Source organism: Plectropomus leopardus, chromosome 24, assembly GCF_026936395.1.
Source record: "Plectropomus leopardus strain MGB_pleo_1.0 chromosome 24, ASM2693639v1, whole genome shotgun sequence".
Lineage (NCBI taxonomy): Eukaryota > Metazoa > Chordata > Actinopteri > Perciformes > Serranidae > Plectropomus > Plectropomus leopardus.
The window spans coordinates 8,111,521-8,138,525 of NC_142199.1; the positions used below are offsets into that span (position 1 = coordinate 8,111,521).

Genomic DNA, 27,005 nt, shown 5'->3' on the forward strand with positions numbered 1-27,005 from the left:
TTATACTCTGGTTGATCACCTTTGTGCTGCTACGACACACTCTGTTTCCCGTGCGTGGCCCAGCAGTTATGTCATCACTGCAGGTCCGCTGAGCGGCCTTGCCCATAGGAGTGGGGCAGGCTGCTTGTCAGTCTGCATTAGTATAATTTACAGGTAGAGGCGGCAGCGTTATAGACAGCTGTCAGGCTCGAGACGGGAATTGGAGGAGGGCGGCCATGGGCAGTTTCTGCCTCATCCTGGCCACACACATCCATCTTAATCAGGCGAGCCCTGTTCCGACAGCCTCTTGACTGGGAGGGAAGTCTTCAGTCCGAGCCGATTCGCTAATGTACTGTCACGGAGAAACAGAGGCTGGGGAGGGTCAGGCTGGAGGGAGATCTTTTTGACCCCTTTTGCATTGTCTGATATAAAGTTGTCCTGTGACTGATTCTTTTTTCTCCTTCAATACTCCGCCAGGATAATGTGAAATATAGCCAGCCGAGTCAATTTCCTATCCTCCGAGGAGACCTAATAGGGTGTAAAAGTAATTAGGCACAATAAAATCTTTAACGCCTGTGACAGGTTGGCTCACGGGTTACAGACAGACCACTCATTAAGAGTTAGGTCATGGGTTCAGTCCTCTCGACACGCACATTAGCAGCTGTGTAGCGTCCTGAGCATGACACTGAAGCTGCCCGGTCTTTGTAGGTCGTTCTGTGTAAGAGCATTAGCTGAACGGACAGGGACAAAGCTGTGGATCAACGGTTGAAAGTGTCATTGCCTGACAGTTGTGATTTGTGCCAGCAAGGTCATACATATATAATCTGAAACCCACAATTTGTCGCCTCAGATGAGGGCTACAGTCTAAAATGCTTTTGTGGAAGTACATAGTGAGAATCCAACAGTATTAAAATCTGAATTATTTTGTAAGTAGGACTGGGCAACATGAAGTTAATCATATATCATGAGAATGTTGACCGAGTACCTTGATACTGTTTTTTTCGACAGTATGGTAAGGTTGGCTGTTGGTGCTTTCATGCAATATTTATCAATCCAATTACCAGGAAAAAAAATGTTCATACTGTTCATTTTTGCAAACCATATACTGTATGTTACATTTCTAGATTATGTTGTAGCAGATATGTTGAACTTTTCTGTTTTTCCTCAACATTGTGGTGAAGATGTAGTTGTGTTTAGGCACAAATATTGCTTGGTTGTGGTTAGAAAATAATCATTTTCTGGCCTAAAACACCCTGGTTTGGTGGCACAAAAGCTGATGGAAAAGCAGGGAGGAGTTGGTGAAAAACACCCAGGTTCAGTGCCACAAAGTGCCACAAGTGTGCCTACACTCAGGTGCAGTGAAAATCATGCAGATTTAGTGCCACATGTAGGGGCAGGGAGAGCAGGGACATGTTGATGAAAAACACTTAGGTGCGGTGTCTCAAACACTGCTGAGAAACACTGCGATGGCCTCAAAAAGCACCAAGGAATAGGTGGAAAAAAAATACCTAGATTTAATTCCACAAATACTGATGGAAATGCAGTGAAGGGTTGGTTTTGAACAGTGGCCTGCAGCCGTGGTTTGCAGCTTGGCAAGCGTCTCCCCTGGTCGTCATTGGAGTCTGTTCATTTTTATTGAAGTTCTTTGGTCACCAGCTTGAGATAATGTTAGTTAGCTACTTAGATGGCACATATAAATATAAATGTTTACTTTTTTTGTCAATATGGACATGCTACACACATAGTTAGCTTAAGACGGAGAAAATCTCACACTAGAGATGGTGCAAGTTTCTCAAAAATTCAATTCTGTAGCTCATTTTACTAAAACCAGAAGCATTAAAGCAACAACACAGAACAGCAAGAACAGTGTGGTTAAGTTCAGAAAAATACATCACCTTGCTGTTATGCAGCCTTTAAAACCAGGAAAAGACAGCACTTGGGGAATGACAATATCGATTTATTGCCCAGCCCTATTTGTAAGCAGTGCTCTTGTACGTGCGTGATTTTGTGGCCAGCACTGGTTTTCTAAGGTGTTCTTCACATCTCTCTGGAATTTAAATTCTCTCTTTTAATATACGAATATGCGCCTTCACAGTGCATACTTTGTGCATACACACTGATACTCCTCTCCCTCCTGTTTACTTTCCATCTGAACGCTGCTCTCCGCTCTCACCTACCCAGCATACTAAAAAACCTGCGCTCCTCCTCGCACCCTCTATCACACTTTCCACAGGCTCTTTCTGGCTGATGAAACCGCACGATAGGCTTTAGACTGGCTGGTGAATGTGGATTCTCTATTCAAACGAATAATAGAGCCGAGTCTGTGAATGGAGATCAAGCTTGTCTGGGTTAGGGATTTGGGGACAGCGAAGGCTCAGGGACTCCCCCCTTCTCTCTCTCTCACTCACTCTCTTTCTATCTGCCACGGCTTTTTTAAACAGAGAGCTCACCTCTTGTGTCAGACAGGAAAAAGATGCCTCCAGTGCACGCTGTCAAAACGTGATCTGAGCGCTCAGCCGACATTTCCATATCAAGGACACGTGTGAAGGCTGTTGTGCGGTGTTGACTCACAAAACACACAGCTATTTCATTTCTTTATTGTTGTCTTTGTTTTAATATTCTCTGTCTCTTGCATCCTCACCTTCTAGTTTTCTGTTCTGTTCTCCATTTTTGATCTCTGTATTTCCATTTATCTGTCTGTCCCCCTCATGAACAAACACTTTCTATCTTTTTAGCTCTGTTTTTGTTTCTCCCTCGCTCTCGCTTTGAAAGAAAGCCAGCCTCACACTGTGGTGCCTCTTAAGGAAGCCCCTGAAAACAAATTGCTTTGCTCGCAGGGAGAGACAGCACAAACAGCAGAGTCCCCTCACTGTTGCAGCGCGACCCCGGGCCTTGAACTCTGACCCCAGTCCAATGAAGCAGCACTAATGCACTTGAATCCCCCTCCCTTCTCCCCTCCAAGGTCCTCTTCCAGCTGCTTTGTACAGCCACAGGCCATGTGAGTGTTTCAGCACCACAGGCTGCGGACAGCTCTCACGCTGCTCACACGCTCTCCCCTGCTTTCTTACAAGAAGGATTTCAGTGTTCGGGGGAGTTGGACAGCTCCCGTCGTTCACTTCGGGGCAGGCTGGCTGAACGGAGGCACGGGTTGTCATTACAAATGCATGTAGTGCAGCCAAGCATTGTTCACATATACTGACGCGCATGTTAAATTTAATCCAGAAAACGCTATATGTGTCATGCTGAATATCAGAGAGGTGTGAGGAAAATGACATTTCAAACAAACATTAGGAAAAAATAACACCTGCATACTAAATGAAGACAACTTTTCTTCATCAGGTCAAAATATTTGATGAAACCACACATATATATTTACACAAAATTCAAACCAGTAGGTTGATGAGCTCTATGGTGGCAAGTGTAGTTAACCATCTAAACCATCTTTTACATGAATAAAGTTAAATTTTTCCTCATGCACGCTGTTTTTTAATAGCCTTACACCTATGTGATGTGTGTATAATTACCCCCTCTCATACATGTGCAGACAAAACATAAAGCACGGACAAATAATGTGCAAGTATTATGGAACTTAGGGGAATCACTTATTTTTATACGCAGCCTCTCACTTTTAAATACATCAGGATATATAATCCTAGAGGAACAATAAAGGATATACATTTACTTTAATAACTTGGATGTTATGTTGGTGCTTTTGGGTGTTGTTTCTGTTGTTTATCATCAGCAACATTAGCAAAAACAAGTCATATAGGGCAAGAAACAGGAGAAGTAAGACAATAAAACTGTGATATTATTGCCATTAAACATCCATCAGAGTTTATAACTTCAGCATTGACCTGCTCATAGTTTTGCATGCACACATTTTCCCTGTAATTGCAGGCATATTTACAGCCTGTCTGATTGTCTCACCATTGATGCCCACATGGTCACGTTGAACTCCTCTTTCTGATTCGCTTGATCATGCACTTTGAGCCAATCAGGAGACAGATGAGAGGAGACAGAGCAGTGCCTTCAACCAGAAAAGACAATATACGGTAGCTAGTTTAAGTGTGTGTGTGTGTGTGTGTGCGTGTGTGTGTGTGTGTGTGTGTGTGTGTGTGTGTGTGTGTGTGTGTGTGTTTGTTTGTGTTTGTGTGTGTGTGTATCTACTTTAAAACTGGTTACTAGTGTGCACTGGGGCTTGCTGTACCTACTTTTGCTTAGAACACTTGTGTATTTCTTTTTCTTATCTTCCACACCAAAAAGAAAACATTAACAAGTTAATGAGCATGTGTATTACTGCCAATTCCAAAAACAAAAACTAAACAAAATTTCTCGCAGAGAAAGCTTTCCACAGAAATTCACTTTCAGTAACTACAGTAAAGAATAATGCAAAAATTGGAGGAAGAGTGAGTTCATTGCTGCTGGGACGGGTTCACTAATACCAAGCATGAATGTCCTTGCATACTGATAAGCGCACTCTCCTGCTATCATGCGCAAATGGTCCTAATGAGCTCACTCTGTCATTGTGGTTTCCTAAGTATAGCACCAGAATATTTTACTGGGCCATCGAGATACCCCAAATTTATGAAGGAAAATAAGGTGCTCATTGTTGCATTGAACAGTGTTGTAACCTTACATGCCCTCAGCCACTTAGTTTAGCCTAATTACCATTAAAACTACTCTCTGGATCTGTTCTGTATTGTACTTTTTGTTACTTAAGTCAAATCTCATGAGCATGTTTGATCACTATTATGCCACTGTGACAACAGAGAGCAAAACTTTTATTATACCCTCCATTATTTCCCCAAACAATTCTTTTTTTTGTTCTTTTCTAAGTCCTGTATTTGTGGAATAAACAGGAACAATAGTCAAAATGTTAACTGGAAAATGGACAGACCTGGCTCAACGCAGTGTGACTCCTTTCGGGCAAAAGTTTGTGCCACAGCAATTGTATTTCACCTGATTTGATAACACAACACAACAAATGTCACATTTTATATGGCTAATGTTAACAATAAAGCCAATACCCGAGGGATGGCAGTGCAACTTTATGTTTGAGGACATTGTTTACTTACTCAATACACAATAATTCTGTGAATGTATTCCTGCTCGAGGCTCAAACTTACTGCTTATTTGTACCAATGAAGCCTCTGAATCCTCCGCTCAGAGGCTAATTTGGCTAAGGCAAGGTGCATTATTAGCTGGTAAATAAAGTGGCGTGGTGAGTGTGTGCGAGTGAGAACGAGCTCTAGAGAGTTATTCAGGCCATGGGTGTGCATCTTATTTAACAGACCTCTCCTCTCCGCTCCTCATCAGTCCAGTCCGGCTTTGTCCTAATGAAACAATAACAGCTACAGCCTGTCACCATCTGCTCATAGCGCTGCTCTGTCACCTCCTCCCTGCGCCTCGTCTCTCTTTTCCGAATCTCTTCATTTCTCTGCATCTACAGCATCACTTGTTTTCTTGTTATTCATGCACCAACAAACTGATGCTAATAATGCTCTTTGGCCAAATACCAGGCGGATGACCAAAGCTTGACTCTCTTGTTGTTGTAAATAGAGTTGGCATCTATGTAATTTAATATTTCATTTAATAGGTTCTGTGTAATAGGTTCAATTGAAGGCCTTACACAGCACCCCTAACGCTTAATAGGTCACTCTGCTCACCCCATGGGTCACCTTGGCTTAAAGCTAGGGTAGGTAGTTTTCTGAAAAAGGCAAAAAATAAATAAGAGCTCTCCTCCTGCATCTCCCTCTCTGTCAAAAGCCCCTCCCATCAGACATGCATAGACAGATGCAAGCAATTCATACGCTAACCTGTATGAGCACTAAAATAAGACAGACTATTGCCATCCATCCATTTACATCGAGCATGGATACTCACCCCAGCCACAGTCTGTTCACCCTGCTGTCGTCTGAGAAAAGACACAGAAGTATCCGTACTATGGAACAGCTTCTCTCCCCAGGCTGTGAGAATGACTCAACTCCTCCCTCGTCTCCAAAAGATGGAGCAGGATTTAGGGACAAATTTTATTTTCACTTTTTAAATTAAATTTAAAAATAATAAATCTAACTTGTACCTTGTGCTCAACCTGCCTTGCTTTGTGACCACTTATGCAAAGTGACAGGAGGCCAGGGGCCAGTCGCAGCAGCCCTATAAATGTTTCTAAGATTCTGGGACATTTCTCAGATTTTAGGAGGTATTTCAGACTTCAGGACATATCTAGGATTTTAGCACATTTCTAGACTTTTAGGACATCTCTAGGATAATAGGACATTTCTAGAATAATAAGACATTTCTGGATTTTAGTACATTTCTAGGATTTTAGGACATTTCTTGGATTTTTGCACATTTCTGGATTTTGGGACACTTCTTGATTGAAGGACATGTTTAGGACATTTCTAGGACTTAAGCATATTTCTAGGATTTCAGTGCGATTCTAAGATTTTAGGGAATTTCTACGATTTCAGGACAATTTGAAAATTTAAGGGCATTTCTAAGACTTTGGACATTCTGTGATTTTTGGACCTCTGATGTATCACTTTCTGCTTGCCATATAATTCTTAAACAAGTAAACAAGTTATTAAGCAACATTTGAAAGTAAATGTGAGGCAAGTTGAAGGTGGGTGTTTTTTGTTTTGTCAGTTAAACCTGATAAAAAGTAGTAGTAGGTAAGTAGATAATATATAAATATTTGATAATTAATATACTTAAGATTTGAAGATAAGTTGTCAAAAGCTTTAATTATACTTTTTAGAAAGTGGTGCCAAGAGACCACAAACCAACAAGTTTTGACAACAAGATGTTCTGTGGACATTGCAGTTTTTAATCAAATTCAACAGTTTTCCCTCATGGCATTACCTAAAGTTAATCATCTTTTCCTAGAAACTCAGTTAGATATATTGAGTATTGGCTATATGTTCGTCTGTGTCTGTGTCCTTCTTGTTTTACTTGCTAAAGATTCATAGTTTCCATTTTATGAAAATTGTATGCATTTAAGGACGAAAGTCAGATTGCTTTAAATTTATCAAAAAGGGTAAGCACAGTTTCGAAAAGTCGCTTGATATGAGTTTATCAGTTGAGACGCAGTTCATTCTTGACCACAAAAATAGTCATTTAATAGCTTTCCTGGGGCTTTTTGATCATAATACACGATCTTCAATCGTAAAAAAAAATTTGCTCAGATTCCAGTTCAGTTTTTGGGTGATTTTTTACACCCTATCTTATAATTGTTTCAAGATAAATCAGATTTTTGGACACAGTGGAGTAAATGCCCGGCTGAGTTGGAGATTTTCACCATCACACGGTCACTGAGTCACGCTCTCACCGCCTCCTCCTGTCATGTCATTCACTTTCCCTTAGCGTTTATCCCTCATCTTCCTTCCACTGTCCCGTCTGCTAACTCAACTTCCTGCAGTGACATCTCAGCAGGCTTACACTGTGGCGCCTTCAGGCCCCGGCCATAACAACAGCCATTAAACGGCGTGTCATTGCTGAGCTGCGGGCAATGTCAGCCACTCTGCCAACCGGCCCGGCGGTGCGATCACCAGTCCTATTGTGCTGATGGTTTTATTTCACATTAAGTAAGTGCTTGTATGGCTGACCGACTGATATATTGTCTCATTATATTGTTTGATGGCCGTGGTCGAGCTGGGTGATTGTGCCACTGATAAACTGCGCGAATGAGGGACCCGATTGGCTGATAGGCCCATTAAGATGTGTATTGATTAGAAGCATTGACTTCTTGTGTGTGGGTGTGTGTTTTGTGGTCTGATATGTGCGCATGTGCGCGTGTGTTTGGTGTTGATATGAATTTGCATGTGTTGTCAATATTTGTGAATCCGTGTACTGTACATGCGTGTATCTGCATGTGTTCAGTGTGCATATTTGTGTGTGTGCGGCCTTTCCTTCCCTCTGGCTCAGATCTTTTCACTGCTCGGTTACAGGTGCCAGCTCCTGCTCTTTTATATTTAGTAGCCGAGGCTTTGTGGAGCGGCGAGTGGTGAGGCGGGTGGCCCGGCCAGCTGCTGGGATGCTGTTCAGTGTCAGCTGTTACTGGCAGCCAGGCGGCGTGGAGAAGGCTTGTCATAACCTTGAATTGGAATTGTTTTGTATGTGCACAGCTGGTGAGCTGCTACTCTTTGTCGGCTGTGATAGCAGCTGACACCAGACTGTGATTTGTTTAGCGGCGGGCACGCTGCGGTCCACACTAGTAACTGCCAGTTCTGACAGAACTTCACGTTCACACCCCTGAATTATTTGTGTTTCATAAATGAGAGTGTGTGTGTGTGTGTGTGTGTGCGTGCGTGTGTTCGTTCCAAAATCAGGACTATCAGGACAGGGCAGTCACTGTTTTTGGCTGCTTATTTATTTGCCAGAGATAAACCTTGATGTTCACCTTGCACTTCTCTCTCTAGCTTTTTACTTATTATTTTAAAAAGAACAGCCTCACACTGCTGCACACTCTTAATACATTTTTTTAAGAGTCAGAGTGCTGAGGGAAAGAGGTGGGAATGTCAGTTTTGGTTAATTTGGCTTTGCCTTTTCTTCTTTAGTTTTAGTGATGGGCTACAAACCAGTGTTAAGGGTGCAAGCCACAATCTGCTGTGCAAGACTGTGTAACATCATGCTTTCTGCAGACCAGCATTCTTTAAGTGCTAACTCACCGGTCAATGGGCAACTTGATAGGGGGGGCTCCATTGATTCAGTGGTATTTTGCACCTTGTTTCAGAGACCTGTCCATTTAGAAGTGGTGAAATTTTATTGCATTCTGAAATAAATGTTTTGACTTTCATTTTTTTCTATTGGCTTTGCTGATGGACAGCTGGCCAATCATGTAAACATGGGAAAACATAATGCCCACTGCCCATTATTTGGTCTCCACTGGTTAGCTGGAGCAAATTTATGTTTCCTAGAATAGCAAGCAATAGCTGAGCTGAGGAATGACCCGTCCTGCTCCACATCTGACTGGCTTGCACTCGTTGCCTTCAATGGTTTGATTGATTAGGATTAGTCTAAGAATGTCAGGGTAAGCCAATCAGAGGCAGAGTATAGTGAGCAAGTCCCTTGCTATCTTAAGGAAATTTGAATTTGAATTTTTTATAGAAAACAAGTGTTGCACACTCTGATTCCATATGCACTGCTTTTGTTTTTGATTTCTCATGCCTTCTTTAAGATGGTATGATTGTTGATCTTGAAGAATAAAAGGCCTGAGAGCCGAAATGTCATCATCAAAATAAAAGAAATGCGTTTGGAGCCAAAGTGTACGGCAAACGCTTGATCGGCTTGAGTGGCTCTGTAACCATAGTAACTCATTCACTCCTGCCCAGGTGAGCAAGAGGAGAGGGAGAGAGCGCTGTGCTGCTGTCAGGAGTTATATGTTATTTTTTTTGCACTGCAAGAAGATGCACTTCTGGCGTGACAGTATGTGAAAAGTGTTGAACGCATGTGTCTCGTGGTCAATGCAAGAGTTGACAGCCCTGTAAAGATGCTATATTCATAATTTTTGCGAATGTCACTTAATGTACATGCATTGGAGCATGTAAACACCAGATTGTATTAGAGGACATACTATGGTGTTTCCATGGTTGGCTGAATTGATTTGAAATCTTCAATCAGATTGAGAAAAAGAGTCCATGTAAACACAGCTAATGAGCACTAGCCAGTCAGAGTCAGAGTGCAGGGGGTAATACCTTCGCTATCCTTGGGAATGCAAATTTGTGACCTTTGGTAGTTAACAGATAAATGGTTTACTCTTAGTATCCATTAGAAGAGGTTACAAATGATTTGACTTCAAGCTAAAGAAGGGCACACTTCAGGTTTTTGATCAAAGGCAGTGGCCAAAAGGAATGTTTTTCATATTTTTGGCACAAAACTAGGTGACAAGTTGGATAAATAGTCTTAATGTGTGTTTTGTCAGTTGGTGGAGCCCCTGACCCCCAGCGGAACGGCCCCTAACCAGGCTCAGCTGCGGATCCTCAAAGAAACGGAGCTGAAGAGGGTCAAGATTCTGGGTTCTGGAGCATTTGGAACCGTCTACAAGGTCAGCACACAACCCACACACTCCCCATTCAAATGTGAAGCCTCCACATTACAAATCAAACATCAGTGAGTCAGCTAGATGGCAAAGAAGACACACTCAAGCAAAAAGTTTCCTTTCAATGCCCCCTCACAGATGGAACAAGCCTGCTTGACAACCTAAACAATAAGCATAAACATTTCCTTTTGTAGCAGCGTTTTCTGACAGACATGAGCCTAGGGCGGCTCAAGGACCTGGAACGGAAACTGCTGTTTGCTTGCCAACTTCACTGCCCTTGGCAAAAATTATTCATACCACCCCGAAACTCGGCAAACTCATTGAATAAATACTGCCTTTTCTACCAGCGGCTTTAAATTCCTCTCAATTAAAGTATTGATGGGCCTGTATGATTTAAAAGCCATATTTTATGAAAATTAATCTGCATTCATTGAGTAAGATCAATTTATAGCCATGTTTATAACTAGGTGAGTCTATTAAGAAAGTAGATTATATTTTTTTTAATTTTTTAGTCATTAAACACAGGAAGTAACCATCAAACCCATCAGGGTCTTTGCTGTGAATGTTTATTGAGTCTGCATTTATGGTGATTACTTGTGTATTTCAGGGCATCTGGGTCCCAGAAGGTGAAACAGTGAAGATCCCTGTGGCTATTAAAATCCTCAACGAGACCACCGGTCCCAAAGCCAACGTGGAGTTCATGGACGTGAGTATTTATACTGCAACAATTTGTGTCCACTCTGGTGTTTGAGCCGTAAAGCCTCAGCCTTGTCATGGAGACGGTCAAGCCTGTCACTTTGTGGGATTGTGCACTCGGTGGTAAATTCTTACGAGAGCAGCATCTCAGTCAGAGCCCGGTAATAAAGTGAACTCCACTGTGCTGTACAGCCAGGCATGTATTGAACCAGGCTCTATTAAAAAACAGCACTTGTTTATGAGATATGGCTTTATTGGAATATAGAGGAGGAGAAGAAGAGGAGGAAGGGAGGAAGCTGGGAGGAAGCAGTTCTTCCCACCTTATCTTTGTCACCTCCATCCTCTCCTTTCTTCCCGTCTTCGTCTCTCTTTTACCCATCTTTCTTTTTACACATTTATACCGGCCTTACACCAAGTGACTTCACTGTCATAAAAACATTTCCAATGTCAGAATAAAACCTAAAGGGTTGGTGGGGTTAGGATCAAGTTTTCGTTACCCGATTGTTTGGTGTACAGTGTTCATAAAACTCAGTCTGAGCTGTCTTAAGTCAAACATGTTTAATTTTATCGGACGTTTTCAATCATAATGACTTAATCATCGTCAACAATCGATAGCTGTGCTCGCTTCAGCACCAAACGTGAAGCAGCAAACCGGGTAGACAGTAAACATGGAGGAGACTCCTGGGAGGCACAAGAACTTGAACAAGTCTCGGTTCTCTTGGACGGCAGAAAAGGCGAAGAAACTGGTTGTGAGTTGTGGAGTGAACAAGAAATCTTAATTTTTGTAACAGTCTGCATTTCATTCCCCCAGACTCCTCCCACTGTAAAAAAGCAGCAAGCAATGAAGGCTTGAACATGTTGAGGAGACAAAACCCAAAATGTAATGTTTGTACTTAAATACAGTTTATATTTAGAGATGATCAGGGTTCCCATGGTTATGGAAAACCTGGAAAAGTCATTGAACTTCACAGTTAAGACAAAATTAGACAAAATCATTGAAAGTTATAGAAAAAATTCTGGAATTTTCTTCTGTGTAATGACATTGTTATAAAATCATCCATGAATAACCTTACATGTAATATCATACAACAGCAAATTTATCTGTAAAAATTGGGCAAGTCGGTCTACTTTTTTTTTTTCATAAGGGTACTTGAAAAATTTTGATTTTGTCTATTATTTTGTCTGTCACCGTGTGTGGGAACCCTGGATTATACTGATGCCAAATTGACAAGGACAAGGATACTGTCGACATATGACCTCCTTTATCTTTTATTTGCTGATGTGATGGTGCTGAATGATGTGTTTTTGCAGATGTGTAAGGAATTGTTAAAATGTTATATTTCCTAAATAGAGTTTAGCAAAATATTTTCTACCAGGAGCAGGATGGGAAATAATCTCAAAAGGAATCTAGATGTTTGTGACCCTGCAAGATACCCAGTCTTTGCAAAATCGTATAAGGCGTGACAAAAAACTGATAGTGTCTTATGATGTTGAAGAGTGACAGACTTCTCACACGCTTTTTAAAATCTTTTCAAAGTCCTCTAGTGTATGGTAGACACTGGGCTTTTTACTTATCAGCAGTGTTTGCAAAAGGATTGTGGTTCATCTTCAATATGATTGTGGATGTTTGCCCTACACGTTTTAATCTTCTGCACCTTGGTATCTAACTAACCACTTCTTCCAACTTTATCTTCTATACTTTTTTGCACTCTTTCTAAAAAGTGTGGAATTGCTTCTGCAATTTTTTTTTAATTCTTGTAAAAACTTGTTTGAATTTTAGAACGTCGCCTTGAGTTTTAGGAATTCCAACATTTTATACATGATAAACCGATTAAAAAATAATTGTCGTATTACTGATGCATCATGGCAGTGCTACCCTATTTCCCTTTCTACCCATTTTTTTCTCTCTTATTTCCCTCCCTGCATCTTCCCTTCACCTCCCTCCTCTCCTCCTCTTCTCTCTCTCCTTTCCCTCTCTTCCTCCTCCCCTGTTTCTCCCAGCGGGGGTCTCTGTCCATCCAGAGCCAATATGCTCTGTCTGCCGGCTTGTTAAACAGCAATCTAAAGGCAGGCTCACGCCTCGCCACTGGGAAACTAGCCACTGGAGTGCCAGCTCCAAACACACTCCGAAAAAATCCACACATACAAAAACACATAACCAAACAGGACACACTTTACAACAGAAGCCTTTGCACGTGGTATTGCAGGGTGATTTGCTTGTGTGGGCAAAATATATAAATTAGAATTTTATAGTAATTTAGCGTGTTTCCATGCATGCAAACACTTTTACACACAGACGCACCACTTTTGCAGAGCTGTGTCAGTATATCACCCTGTGTGTGCGTGCGTATGCATGTGTGTGTTTGAGGGGGAAAGTGAGCAAGTGGGCTAGATGGGAAAGGAGGGTCAGCCGGCAGTAATGGAGGTCAGCGCTCAGGGAGATGAGAGAGAAACCCAAACACACACGCTCACACACACACAACGGGAGTGGAAAGCGGGCGGAAGAGTTTAGCCAGACGTAGTTTATGAGTCGCAGGTCTTTTGGGATCACGGAGTGAGAATAAAAGTGCTCTCTTTCTTTCTGTTACACACACTTCCCCGTCTTCCCTCCCCTTTTTCTTCCTCTCTTGATCTCGAGGTGTTCCTGGCGTCGAGGTGGCCGGAGTTGTATAATGCGGAGGGGGTGGGGGAGCAGGTGGTTTTATGAAGTGGAGATGTAGTGGCACTACCTTGGGCCGCGAGGCTCTGTTTAAATCAGGGCACTGATGGTGCCAAAAGCCTCTCTATGGCCTATTGCCCCCCTCCTGTTTAGAATTAATCTACTCACACCCACACCACCACCACTCTCCCTCTAAGCTCATTCTTTAGCACCTAAATTTAAAAAGGCACCTCATCTATCTATCAGCCGCCTCGGGGGCCAAGCCTGGATATACCCCTCCTCGACCATTTGCCAGCACGAGAGAGAGCTTGTCCTTGAGCATGCGATCGTGGAGTGTTTTAGAGAGCCGCCAAGAGTCGGTGTGAGAGAGAGCACGTGCGTGAGAGAGAGACGATAGAGTACGAATTGAGTGAGTGTTTTTAAGCAATGACTCCAAGTGCAGCTTCTGCTAATGCATATCCACGCCGGCCACAAGTATCAGCCCTCGCCATCATAACACTTCATCACCACCACACATCCTTCTGCTTGCAGCTCCGCAATAACAATTACCCAACGTTGAGTCCCAACTGTTCAAACCTCTGCGTCCATCTGCTGCCGAAAGGGATGAGACAGAAAATGCATTTACACGCCGAATCAAACCGGATAGAAGCTTATGAAATCAAACACATAGTGACTCTGTATTAGACGACACCAGACATTATTGAATATGCGGCGTTCACATTGATGTTGTTTCAGTGTCAGTGCAACATTTCTGTGTTTTATATAAAATATAGATGAGAAAGACTGCATCCGTGCAGCTTTGAGGAAGATTTCTGCAGGATTTTCTCGCACAGTGGGAATACTCCATGGATAGATGCTATGCATGCAGATAAAGTCATCATCCCACAAGTCTTAATTTATGCATCTAACTCAACCTGCAGTAGGAAGTCTTTAGAATACGATGCAGTATTATCCAGGGATATCTGATGTATGGACAGACATGAATTCTGCTTTAGAAGCTGATACTAGTAGATGACTAGAATATCTAAACCAGCAGCTCTCAACCCCAGGGATGGGACTAGAAGTATGTGCTGTCCTACGTGGACCCAATATCCAAGTCTGGACATGTTGGTCTGGGTCCAGGTTTTTATTGTCTTCAGTCACGTCCAGTGCTGTTACTGTGGGTTCCACGTCTGCTTACCATTACTTGTAATGCTCGAGTGGATACGAGAAGACCCATCATTAGTACTCATTCAGAGAGAAATGCACAAGCACCGTGTGTGTAACTTTCATGATAATTAGGCCGATTTAGGATAAGATTAGAAGAGAGACAATAAGGTAAAAAAAAAAAAAAAATGGGACTAGCAGACTTGGAGGGAATGGAGGAAAGATGGAAACACAACAACAACACATAAATAAGTCACAATTTCAAATAAAAGTAGACAAACTGTAATTGTTGAATATGTTACACATATGCATATGCAATAATAATATGTTGTAACTGACATGGTAATGTTTTTAGCAATAGAACAGCATTTTTAGTAGCATTTAAATGACCAAGTTTTGTCAGACCCAGAAAATAGACCCATCCTCCTGGGTCTTGTGTCTCTCTCTTGTTGGATAATCACAGTCAGGTCTGTGATTATTCAGGCAAAAATGAATTGGGTGATTTAAAAAAAAAAAAATACTGGGTCCAATTTGATCTTGGAATGAATTTACCAGGTCCTTTTGGGTTGTGGTCCATCATTTTGCCCCTGTAAAGATCTGCAGATTTCAACCTTAAACAACCCCCCACCCACAAACACACAAAAAAAGGCTTGGATTGCCACGAAATCATGCCAGTTAAATATCCAGTACAAAAGTACCAGGCCCTAGACAGTGTGCTGGGCTCAGGCCAAATACAACTTTTGGGTCCGTCAGGTGATGCCATTGGGTCAAAAAAATACCCTTTTCTGTCAATTCAGTTCAATTCTATTCAGTCCAATTTTATTAATTGTCCGAGAAGGCAATTTGTGTTGCAGCAAGTGTAAAAACAGAGGAAAAACACATAAACACACAAACAATATGATACATTAACATCCAACAGTTGACACTAATATGTGCACAGGGTGACTTGCACCTGTCCACATTCAAGCTCCACTGGAGCAGATTAGTAAGCGTCCAACATAACTCCATTGGGCCTGTTATAATTTAGTGAACATTAAATATGACAAACATCTTGTAATAACCATTTCTGATGTAGTATCCATCAGTAACAATGACGCAGCATCAGGACCACCATGAAGGCCGATGCTGCAATAAAGCACACAAATACAATATGTACTGTCACTGTCAGCCTCTCACCAACATTGTCACCGACTACTGACACTGAGAGAGAGACATCTGTAAATCAGTTGATACAAGCGTCACAACCTCTGGGAAGTGACTAGTTTCACTATCAGAACTTGAGCCTTTTGATCCTTCTTAAAGTCTAGAAGAACTGCACAATTAAATCACTTTATCCCTATTTAAGTTAGTGGAGGGCTAAACCAGAATTTAGCCGCTCAGCTGGCAAAAGTCTGTAGTAAACAGATCCAGATAATTTTATAATGATGAAGTTGCACTTTTTTGGCTTCGTGTGCCACTGAGCAGCTTTCATGGGGAATTAAGAGGGCCCCGTCTCTAATACTGTATCCAGTTTTCTTTCTACAGCATGGTTAAAGTGAGAACCCTGTGTACTAAAGGCTGAGTCCTTAGCAGTAGTCCTAGTTCAATGACATCCAACACCCCTATGCTGCATGTTGTCACCTCTCTTTCTCTTCCCCATTTCCTGCCTATCTAAAGGCAAAAATTCTCATAAAATAATCTGTTGACAAAAAAAGCTGATTCTTGTCCCTATATATAAAAACATGAAGCAAGAACATCCGACGACCAAGCTCATGAAGTTCAGTCAGCGATTTTCATTTGCCACATTTGTTACAAGTAATGACGAATGTTTGGAGAAGGAACAGAGTGTACTCCTGTATTTGCAGTCATGAAATGCAACAGTCTTCTTAGTCCCTCTTTGTCATCCTCCCCCCCCTCTCACCCAGGAGGCCCTGATCATGGCCAGCATGGAGCACCCCCACCTGGTGCGTCTGCTGGGCGTCTGCCTGAGCCCCACCATCCAGCTGGTAACGCAGCTCATGCCCCACGGCTGCCTCCTCGACTACGTGCACGAGCACAAGGACAACATCGGATCGCAGCTGCTACTCAACTGGTGTGTCCAAATCGCCAAGGTAAGACACGGCAATCAGGTCAGAGGAGTGTGGCATCTGGTGCGGCAGTGTGTGTGCACTGTATGTGTTGGCAGGTGTGAGCGTCGTAATCGATTTCATGGGTTTATGTTATTGTCGCATGGGTCTCCAGCCAGCATGTGACAAATCTTGACATGACGAAGGTTGCCAAGTTCAGTCATAAGGGCTGAATGTGTCATTTTACAAACCAATACTGAGTTTTTGGGGTTATTGTTGTTGACTTTTTAGTATAAATCTCATCCTGTTGATCCTAATTATCCTCTCTGCTTGACACAGCGATCATTTCCACAGTCCCTCACAATGATACGATCGACCGCTGACGTTGTTAAGCAGCAGACAGGCCGAGTTTGCCTTGAACTCCGTCTTAGCAGCACATCTACACGCATTACACTTGAGTGACGGCGCAAGAAATTAATGAATTAAACACCCTATCTCCGCTGCACAAACAAAATCTGCACTTGCAATCGGCGAAACAGCAGTAAGGCTTGAAATATTGTGTGTGCTTTTGCTTACCCAAAGAACATTTGTGTTTTGTTTGCAAATTAAGTCGATGCAGCCAGACTGCTTGATAGTGTAACTGCTGGGTGAGATTTAACTTCTCTGAGTTATAACTCCTAGGATGGCAGTAGGGTGCTCGGCTGCTATTACATGCTGTGCAGGCAGACATCTGCTGTGATACAGAGGCAACCCCCCCATCAGCTCTGGAAGCAGAAGCTGACATTGGCTGATATACTGCTGGCACTGATCAGCCTGATAGGCTTTTATTCAACAACTGTTAATATTCTAAAGACTTTATCCTATCCAAGTTTGCTCATGTGTATTCTGATGATGTGTGGTCTGACCCGTTGAGGTTTCCTGCTTGAGTGCAGCTATGCCTCCAAGCCACAATTGTATAATTAAAATTTCAGTCAGTTATTTGACTGGTCAGGCCAGATATTCAATGTATATGAACAGAGTGTCTCTGTTGCTTTACTGCAGGCCAAAATTCAAGACAAACTGAGCAACAGTGTCTCAATAAAACATTAATGTTTATGTCATTATATTATGCAGTCGTGGCCATTGCCGCCATTGCAGTGACAGAAAATGCAGATTTTCTGCTTCATATATCTTGAATAAATCAGATAGCTGCCCGACATCCTAGAAGTGTAAATGCAAACAGGGTCTGTCCCATGTGATTATGGCAGCTGACATGAAATTAAACAGAAATTATCCTTAGTTATACCCGTCATATGTAAAGGGACTAGGGAAAAGCGGCCTGGGGATTTCACAACATACAGTCACACAGCTGTAACATTCATCTGATCCCGAATCAGATAAAATGTAAAATGATCTGTTTTAGGTAAGGGAGCACTGTATTTGAATGTGGCCAAGGTAAACCACAATGGATTTAACTGGATTTGTGATCATGCTGACAGCGATGCATATATATTTGGCAAATTGTAAAAGTGGAGTGTTTTGCACCTGGATATTTATAACATGTAGACTGGGTGTTTCTTAAACATGTTTATCTGTAAGGAGACATGATTTTACTGAAAGCTTTTCTGATTTATTTGTTTTCTGAGGTATATATCTTCAGGATTTCCTACAGATTCAATTATTTGTGGCAGCTCGCTATAATATCAGCATTTGCAACCATGTATTGACTCTGTTTTGGCCATTATTGGGAGCACTGTTGGAATATATTTTTGGTTTGGTTTGGTTTGATTCTTCGTTTCATCACACGGAGCACAGAGCGTACTCTGGGTAGAAATAGAAAACACTCTACGTTAGAACAACAATGCTCTCATTGTAGTGTTGTCTGTCGTTTCTTCAATAACCTACTTTGGATGAAACAGCAGCATCAAAACGTTTGCTTTCAGTCACCTCTGCAGCAGCTGCTCCTCTACTTTATTGATGTGATCTGGTCTACTCAGCTCTGATCATTCCAGCCACAAACTGACTGATCAACCCTGTGACTCAAATTCAACAAACTGCTGCTAAGGAAAAAAAACTAATCAACAAAATCTCAGCACAGCCCAAAAACTGTCATATGCCATATGTATTAAACAGAAATTGTACAACATTTCTCCTCATTAATGAGAGGTGGGAATTGGGATGGATTGATGGTAACACGGCGCCATACATTATTCATAACATGACACGGGTTGTAAGGTCTGCATTTAAAAAAAAAAAAAAAAAGATGAAAAAAAAAAACTGAAACCAACCCAATCTAAGCCCCGGGTAATTGTGCGAAATTTCAGCCCAGCCCGAAACCATCTGGTTGGGTTGGGCCCTATCGTGCCCTGGCAGACAATCAAAGCTTTAGTTGTTTGTAGGCTTCACATGAGTTTCCAATTTAACCCCACACTTGTGAGATAAATAGGGCTACTTTTAGCTGTCTTTCATACCAGTTGTCGATGTGTTGTCATGAAAGAAACTGTAAATTGCTTGGTCATAAATGACCCTCTGGGCATGAAAACTCAACACAGGCCTTTCATTCTCTTTCTAAAGGAGACTGTTGGAATTGATTCATATTGGTCATCGTTAAAGGCAATATACGCTCTTGTTTCATCTGTCAGAGTCAAGAATGAGAGCTTGGGTGTCATAGGATGGGGGGTTAGTGTGGGAGGTTTTAACCCTTTTATTCCCTCTTGATGAATGATTCCCAAGAGCTTGAGGAGCAGGTTACTTAAGCAGGTACTTATTGCTGTAATTGGATTCGATTTCACCTATGGCGGCAGGGGCGATGTGTCAGTTTCTTAGTGGTTCTATAAGTGGGGGAGAGCAAGAGGGAAGATTCACTCCTGTCCTCGACCCACACGGCACCGAGACACTCAGCTTTGTTACAGATTGATTGTGATTGAAATCGCTACCTTTTTGTGACTTTATGTAGAATATGGATTAAGGCGCTTGACTGTTAGGAAATCATAGATTGACAGTTTGTTATTGAGCAAATTAGTAAATCAATTCAGTTGAATCAATAGGGTTCCTTATGTTCTTACTAGCCTCTGAATGACCCATCCTTTCTATTATTGCTTCCATTTGTGTCAGCAATAACCAGAAGCTGTCTAAGCGCTGGTTAGACCCTCACCACCTGGGGCTCAATGACAGCTCATGGTTTATAAATCGAGACACAAAGGTTAGGATTACTATACATGTGTAATTTCATTATGTTTCAGAATAGGGTATCTAGAATCTATAGGCATTTTCATACATAACCGTTCTGGGGACTTCCTGAGAGGAACTGACCACTGGGGAGCCGCCTCAAGAACTGCAATGCCTTAAAGGGCTTTTTTTCTGTTTGCATTCACACCTCTAATAGGAAACTAATAGGAAACTAAAGTTGCATAAGCAAACCTGTGCCTTTTTTGTTGTGACCAGTCAAAATTGTGTTGTATTTGCCCTGTTGTTTACACGTCTTAACATGTTTTTAGAAATGGCGATGCCGGTGGTTCACGGCTCATGGTTCACATCACTTTTTGTGGCTGTTAAGGGTATGCCAAAAAAAACATTAGAATATAGAGGAGAGTATACACAGCTTATTAACTACAACTACACCAATAGTCCATGCAATCAACCAATCATGGTACAAGGTTTCTCTTGTGCTTCGAAAATACTTACTATAAAATAGGAGCTAAAAAAGACATTCAAAACACCTAACACTCTAAAAACTACAATCATTCCCAGATCTCATGGTACAGACACAATAAAAAGAAGGGTTCTTTATCCATGAAAAAGTTTATCCATGCCTGGGTCTGTTGTTTGTCTATAGCAATTTTTGACTTGTGGTTCAACAAAAGAAGCATGTAAGACTTTTTTTTTTTTTTAAATTTTATAGACTAAATGATTGATCATGAAAATAAGCAGCAGATTAGTTGATAATAGAATTATTGTAATTAGTTGAAGCCCTTTCATTTGGTGCTTGGCAAGTAGTGTAGGGTTGGTGGCCTGAGTTTTTGCAATCAAACCATCTTAAAATTACAGGAGGTGTAAATATCAATTTATTATACCAATAATGTTTGATTATCTAGAAAATGGCCGAAAAAAATGTCAGTCATGGTTGGAATTAAACTTAAGAACTGAAATTGGTAATCGTCAATTCCAGCCACTTGAAGTCAGGGGCTCTCTAAAGTCAGAAGGCCTCATTTTTTGTGGATTTTGAATGTGTGTGTCAAATTTTATGGCAATCCACCCAATAATTGTTAAGATATGTCAGAAAAACAAGCCATCCCTAGCACCATATTAGTAGCATGGCTAAACACAAAGCAAAACTACTCCAAACTGCTTATGAATCAGTTTGATTAAATTTGGTTCCGCTCCCCACTGATACAGGTATGTGTGCCCAGTTATAGCAGGGGGTCCATTTAACAGCATGTGTTTTCCAGACTAACACAACCCGAGCTCATGGAGTTGAGCTTACAGCATTAAAGCCAGATAAGCTTGTTTCTTCTCTGTTATTAGCCTCTTGGATCCTCCTCACATAGCCCCGAGATATTTTTCAAGCCAGAAAAAGACAGACATTCTCTGCGGTGTGTCCACAAGCATTAGTGCGTCTTTCCATCCGTGTGTGTGTCTTTCAATCTCAGTGTGTATCTGAGCACATGGCCGTGTGAGTTTGGGCATGTGAGCCGAATAAATAACTCGGAGCCCTCTTCTCTGAGTGATCTTTGCACTCTCAAGGTAATGATGGGGAACCTGTCCTCCAGGAGAAACAGCATCCTTCGGAAGACACACAATTTTCTGGCAAAGGGGAGAATAATTTTCCCTTGGTCTTCAGTTAGCTTTGAGAAGGGTGTTGTTAAAATAGAGGACAGAGGAAAGGTAGGGAGGGGGAGACGGTATTAAATAACAAAGAGGGGGAGAGAGTGAGAGAAAGAGAGTGGGGGAAAAGGTATCTTTACAGCATACTGAGGGCCATACAATGTAGTGGATACATTTATCAAAAGGACCTTAAAGTGCAAGTAGGAGAACTATTGAGGTTCTTTTATTAAAGGGGACCTATTATGCTTATTTTCAGGTTCATATTTGTTATTTGGGCTTCTGCTAGATTATGTTTGCATGCTAAAATATTCAAAAAAATGCTTTATTCTCCCTTTTTTCTGTGCTAAAACACCTGTATTCATCCTCTGTCTGAAACACTCCATTTTAGCGGCGGACTCTGAAAGCCCCGCCGCAGAAAAGTCTGCTCTGATTGGTCAGCATTGCCAGGTCTTTTGTTTGTGCTCTTGACATCTAGGTACCTTCACTGCAGTTGGGGGAGAGATTGTAACAGTGAATTGTGGTCCTTTCTACCATGAAAAATCCCTGCTACCATGAAAGCTTCTAAAACAAAATCTTAACAACTCGACATGTTCGAGCAAGAATGATGTTAGCATGTGGCTACATGTATCAGTGTACTCGCAGCTGCAGAATGATGTTATAGCAGCACTTTCTCACATTAAAAATCACCAATAAAAGATTTCAAACACAACCAGACATATACCATCAGGAACATGATCCAAAATTGGGGGGAAATTTACAACATCAACAACCGAGATCATTAGCATGTAGCTACATGTAGCATTGTAGGTTGCGTAATGTAAACACTTGCAGGAATCAGGAGCTGATGTCAGCTTGTTTTAGGAATATAAAAAAAACTGTTGGGTACAGTATTTAGAACAGCCTGAACCTGAGGGGTTTTGCTCACAGGGATTACTTTTGCCTGGAGCTTTGGCCATGTTAAATGCGAACATCTGCCATTGTAACATTGTGTTTATAAAAACAGTTGAGAAATTTGCTTTTTTTTTTAACCTTCTTGGAAAAGTTAGACAAGAAGAGTAAAACCATTCTTACACATGAAAGTGGTACACATTTTCTTCTCTAACTCTCAGCAAGATAGCAAATAATTGTTTTTCCCAAATTGTCAAATCATTCTTTTAAGCAAAAACTGCAATGCCACAATTTCATTTAAAATTAATGAGCAACAACATTCAGTAAAATGTACTCAATTATCAAGAGAGTAGTCATTATACTAAGTAATTCAGCCCTTAGGCTGCCCCTACAGTTTTCCAGTGACGGTGGATATTTTTGATAGTGAGGGAAACATGAAGCAAGATGGAGAATGACTCGGCCATTTTAGCATTTTAAACACAGAGAAGCCTTCTCCTTGTCAGGATCATTGTTCTGCATCATAGCGTGAATCAAAGAATGTAAACATCATTACTTTGCTGTGTTATTGCACTCCATTGTCTCCTATTCAGTAGCAAGATGAGGGAATCCTTCCAATCATCTCTCCTCAGTATATCACAAAGTGAATGAGAGAAAGTCAACACAGTTACTTTCAGATATATAATTAAAGCACGGCAAGCGCCTGATAATGTTTAACCCAGAAAGTGGAGTATTTATTTGTGAAATGAAGTAGCATAAAATGGAAATACTGAAGTACAAGTACCTCAAAACTAGAGAGATATGTAATCTGTCCGTGCTGCTGTAGCTGCCAAACCATACGAACCAGGCAAAGAGTAACTCTCTGTTTTCCTTTTCCGCCATAATGTTGTGGCAATGTGCCAATCCCTCCCACCATCGCCACAACAACAGCACAAACACGGGCCGTATGTGGGCTCTGACCCGGGCAGGTGACCGCTGCGCCGCAAATTGATTGGCCGAGGCCTGTCGCCAGGCAGTGACTCTTCATCACTGAGTGTTTTGGGCATTGAGATAATGGCCCCCATTAATCTGCAGCCACACTCAGGGCTGCCCCGCGCCCGCTGCCACACATTCAATGACGGACGCCCACATCAGCCCACACACATGCGCTCACACACATTATACAGGACACACACAAATGTCTCCTTAGATCTGTGTGAATGGCTTCTTATTTATCAGTACTGATCTTTACTTTCTTGCCTTCCTTTTTCTTCTCCTTTCCTTTCTTTCTGCTGTTGCTCTCTCCTTTGCTCATATGTTCTCTCTTTTCCTTTCCTTTCCTCCCCATTTCAATTCAGTCTTTTCCTCTTCTTTATTAGTTTTCGCATCCTTTTCCTTATTTCACTTCCATCGTCCCCCCTGTCATTTCAGGTCTTTTCCTGTGTTTAGTTTTCTTTCCTCGCTATTCATGTCCTTTCCTATACTTTTACCTTCTCTTTTCTTCCTTTTCCTCTTCTTCTCTGCTCTTCTTTTATCGTTCCCTTTTCTTTCCTCCTTCCACCAATAAAAAGGTTTGTTTGCTTCTCTGTGTTGTGTCTTTACCTTTTCTTTCCTTTCCTCTTTTTTGCAGTTATTTTCTGTTTTATATTCTTTCATTTCCTCTCCATTACTGTTTCCCATCCTTATCCTCAGTTCCTTTCCTCTCTCTTCTCTTTTCCTAGCTTTCCTCCTCTTCTTTGCTCTCTTTTCTGCGTTATACCACTTATAAACAGCCACTATATCTCCTTTAATTCCTTTTATTTTCCTTCCTTTTTCTCTTCTCTTGTATGCTGTCTTTAATTCTTCTCTCGTCCTTTTCCTCATTTACTTTTCCCTCTTTCAGTGTCCTTTGCTTTAGTTTTTCTTTTCTCATCTTTCATATCTCTTCCTTCCTTTTCCTCTTATTCTTGCTCTTCATTTCCTGTCCTCCATCCTTTTCCTTTCCTAGATCCACTATTACACTGCTCTGTGTGTCCTCTCCTTTTCTCTCCTTTCCTCTTTTTACAGTTATTTCCTTTTCTTTGATTTCTCTTCTTTCCATTTCTTTCTAGATTTTGTTTTTCCTATTAGTGATGTGCATGTCGAGCAACAGCCCACAGGTCTTTGGGGTCGAGTGGTTCGGGTCAGCTCATTAGAAAATATTGTGGGTTACGGGCAGGGCAGGTTGACAGATTAGTGTTTTGACTTAGTTTACAGAAATATTGTGCAAAAATCCAGTTTAGATCTTTTCCCACTCTTCTTTCTCTCTCTCTCACACAACAAGCAGCTTTCTCATCAGTGCTGCTGAGGCTTTCAGATTCCACTTTTACCAGGAATATCTGCAATAGTCCCACATATTTATATCTTTTTGGTTATAATGTCCATTAAAAATGTTTCCCTCTTGCTTGCTGTGTTCTTACAGCAAACAAGAGCCTCTCTGTCCACACAAATGCACCTGTGTAATACCATGTAAACAAACCACTATTCCTGTCAGCTGTGCACTCATGTAAACAAACCACATAGGTCATCAGCTGTGCGCTTGAGATCACATGTTTAAGACTTCAAAGAGGGGTGAGCACATGCTGTCTTTGTGTCATTTGTACTTTAAAACAGAAAAAAGTTTTAACTTCACAATATAGCCAACTGCAAGCAGTTCATTATCAGAAACTTTGAGCTCTGGTTTGCAGTTTGGGTTCTGATCATTGATTATTGCATATGTGGACGGGTCAGGCAGGTCAGGTTGGTTCCCACTGCAGGCTGGATCGAGACAGGGTTTGAAAAACCCGAAAATGTGCATCACTTCTTTCTATCCTTTGCCCCCAAACTTTTTACCCTTTCCTTTTCTCTCTTTTCACTTCTCTCTACTCCCCTTTCCTCCCTTTCTCTGCTTTCCCTTTTGTGCCTTATCACTCCCTGCTCTTTCCCTAACCCACTTATAAATAGCTACATATTTCCTTTCACAAACCTGCCCATTTTTCTGTTTCCATGGTGGCCATGTGCTCAGATTAACGGAGGTCAAAGTTTGCCCTATATCGCCTTCCACATTACCCACTCCAGGCCACATATCCTCATGTGACCTTGTGTGTGTGTGTGTGTGTGTGTGTGTGTGTGTGTGTGTGTGTGTGAGATTGCAGAAAACTAGGAATGTATTCTCGCATTTCTGTCTTTTTCTGCATCTCCCTCTTGTCTCCATTTCCTCTTTATCACTCACTAACTGATTCTCTCTTTCCCCTCTCTCATTCTCTCACTCGCCCTCTCTCTCACACACACGCGCGCACACACACACACACATACACACACACACACATATATACAGAGTATTTTTTTCATTAGGTTTTGGATTATTAATGGAATAATTAGGTTTGGGATGTATTTTAATGAACAAATCAATCACTGAATTAAATATGGGATCGGAACTGAGTGTACGCGGGGCTACGGGAGTCTTTTAATTTGGCTCCCTCTCTCCTCCCCTCTCCTCCTCTCTCTGTCTTCCTTTCACAGCCTCTCTCCTCAGGCTCAGTATAATGAAAGTAGAATAGATTCGGCAAGTCGCTGTCCTGCCGGTGAAATGATTGGCTTTGGCAGTGAAGCCGGGGCTGGACGAGGACCTTGATTGGTTTTGGGGGGGATTGGAGGTGGGAGGGCTGCCTGACAGTGGCTTGTATATAGGCCACATTCAGGCAATTGGTTGGCGAGTGGTGAGAGAGTCGAGCAGTTTGTATAAACATACCCACCGGCGCACTTGTGGACTGACATCAGCACAACATGCCCTGCAGGGAAAGCCTCCAGTTAGACCTGTGCTGTGTTGTCACGGCCGCCCTGAATGGCGTTTTACAGACTCACTCTGCTAATGATGTTGCTGACCATTGACCTCAGATAATTTCTCCAAGGTGAGCTTAATACTATACTACGTTTTATGGTAAAATATACTTGGAAGCATGCAAGCAAGGGCATTTAAATTTATAGTACATGCTGTCAGCTATGTGCATGGAAAACTAAGCACACAGAGTCCAGAAATAGACACACAAACTTTTTTTTTCTGGCCATATCAGCACACATCTCCCCCACTGCTTGGTAAGGGGAAGGAAAAGTAAAATCTGGGGACTTTTAAATTCCCGATCTTTGCCCTCATATGTGTGTATTCATGTGTTGATATTCCGTACAGATGTGTACACTTCCACATCAGACTGTGTGGTGTGTGTGTGTTTGGATTTGCATCCTGCGGTGGCTCCCCGGAGATGCCACCCGATGGCAGAAGATCCAATCTGGTCAAGCTTAGTGTGGAGCCCTCTGTGTCATTCCCCTCCCCTGCAAACGCAGCTCCGTGCTGAGCAAACACATCTTGCCTGGACTCATTAGCCCAGCTTTAACACCCCCTTTCCCTCCCTCCCTGCTTACCCCCCTGCACACATCCTTCATCTTCCCCTCCCTCTCTGAAAAAAAGAAGATGGATTCCAGTCTTTGCTGTGAATCCCTCCCCTGTGTTCTCGTATCTATCATGCCATCGCATCTCAATGATAGGAACGTCTCAATGGACTTGTGCAACATCCAGACCTGGACACGTGTATTTAGACATTAACACTGCTACTGAACTTTCTCCTGATTTCCAGTTTTCCCTCCTGTAGCATAGCACAAATATTTGCAGGTTAAAAAAGCTCATGTATTTTCTTTTTGTGCCTCTGCATTGGCAATAGTTGTTGCTGGAAACAAATTCGCTCATTGTCATGAATGCTACATCTCACACCTTGAGGGACTTTCT

At 41.9% G+C, this 27,005-nt stretch overlaps 1 protein-coding gene across 3 annotated transcripts in view; it reads left to right on the forward strand.

Moving 5' to 3' along the window:
• Positions 1-27,005, forward strand: part of LOC121963010 (receptor tyrosine-protein kinase erbB-4) — a 312,568-nt gene that overhangs the window by 250,639 nt on the left and 34,924 nt on the right. For 2 of the 3 annotated variants that reach the window (XM_088074549.1, XM_042513368.2), the window contains exons 18-20: positions 9,899-10,021; positions 10,623-10,721; positions 16,421-16,606. In XM_088074549.1, the coding sequence (XP_087930675.1) occupies positions 9,899-10,021; positions 10,623-10,721; positions 16,421-16,606 (408 nt within the window). The remainder of the gene's footprint in view (positions 1-9,898; positions 10,022-10,622; positions 10,722-16,420; positions 16,607-27,005) is intronic. The other variant, XM_088074550.1, reaches the window with a different exon arrangement.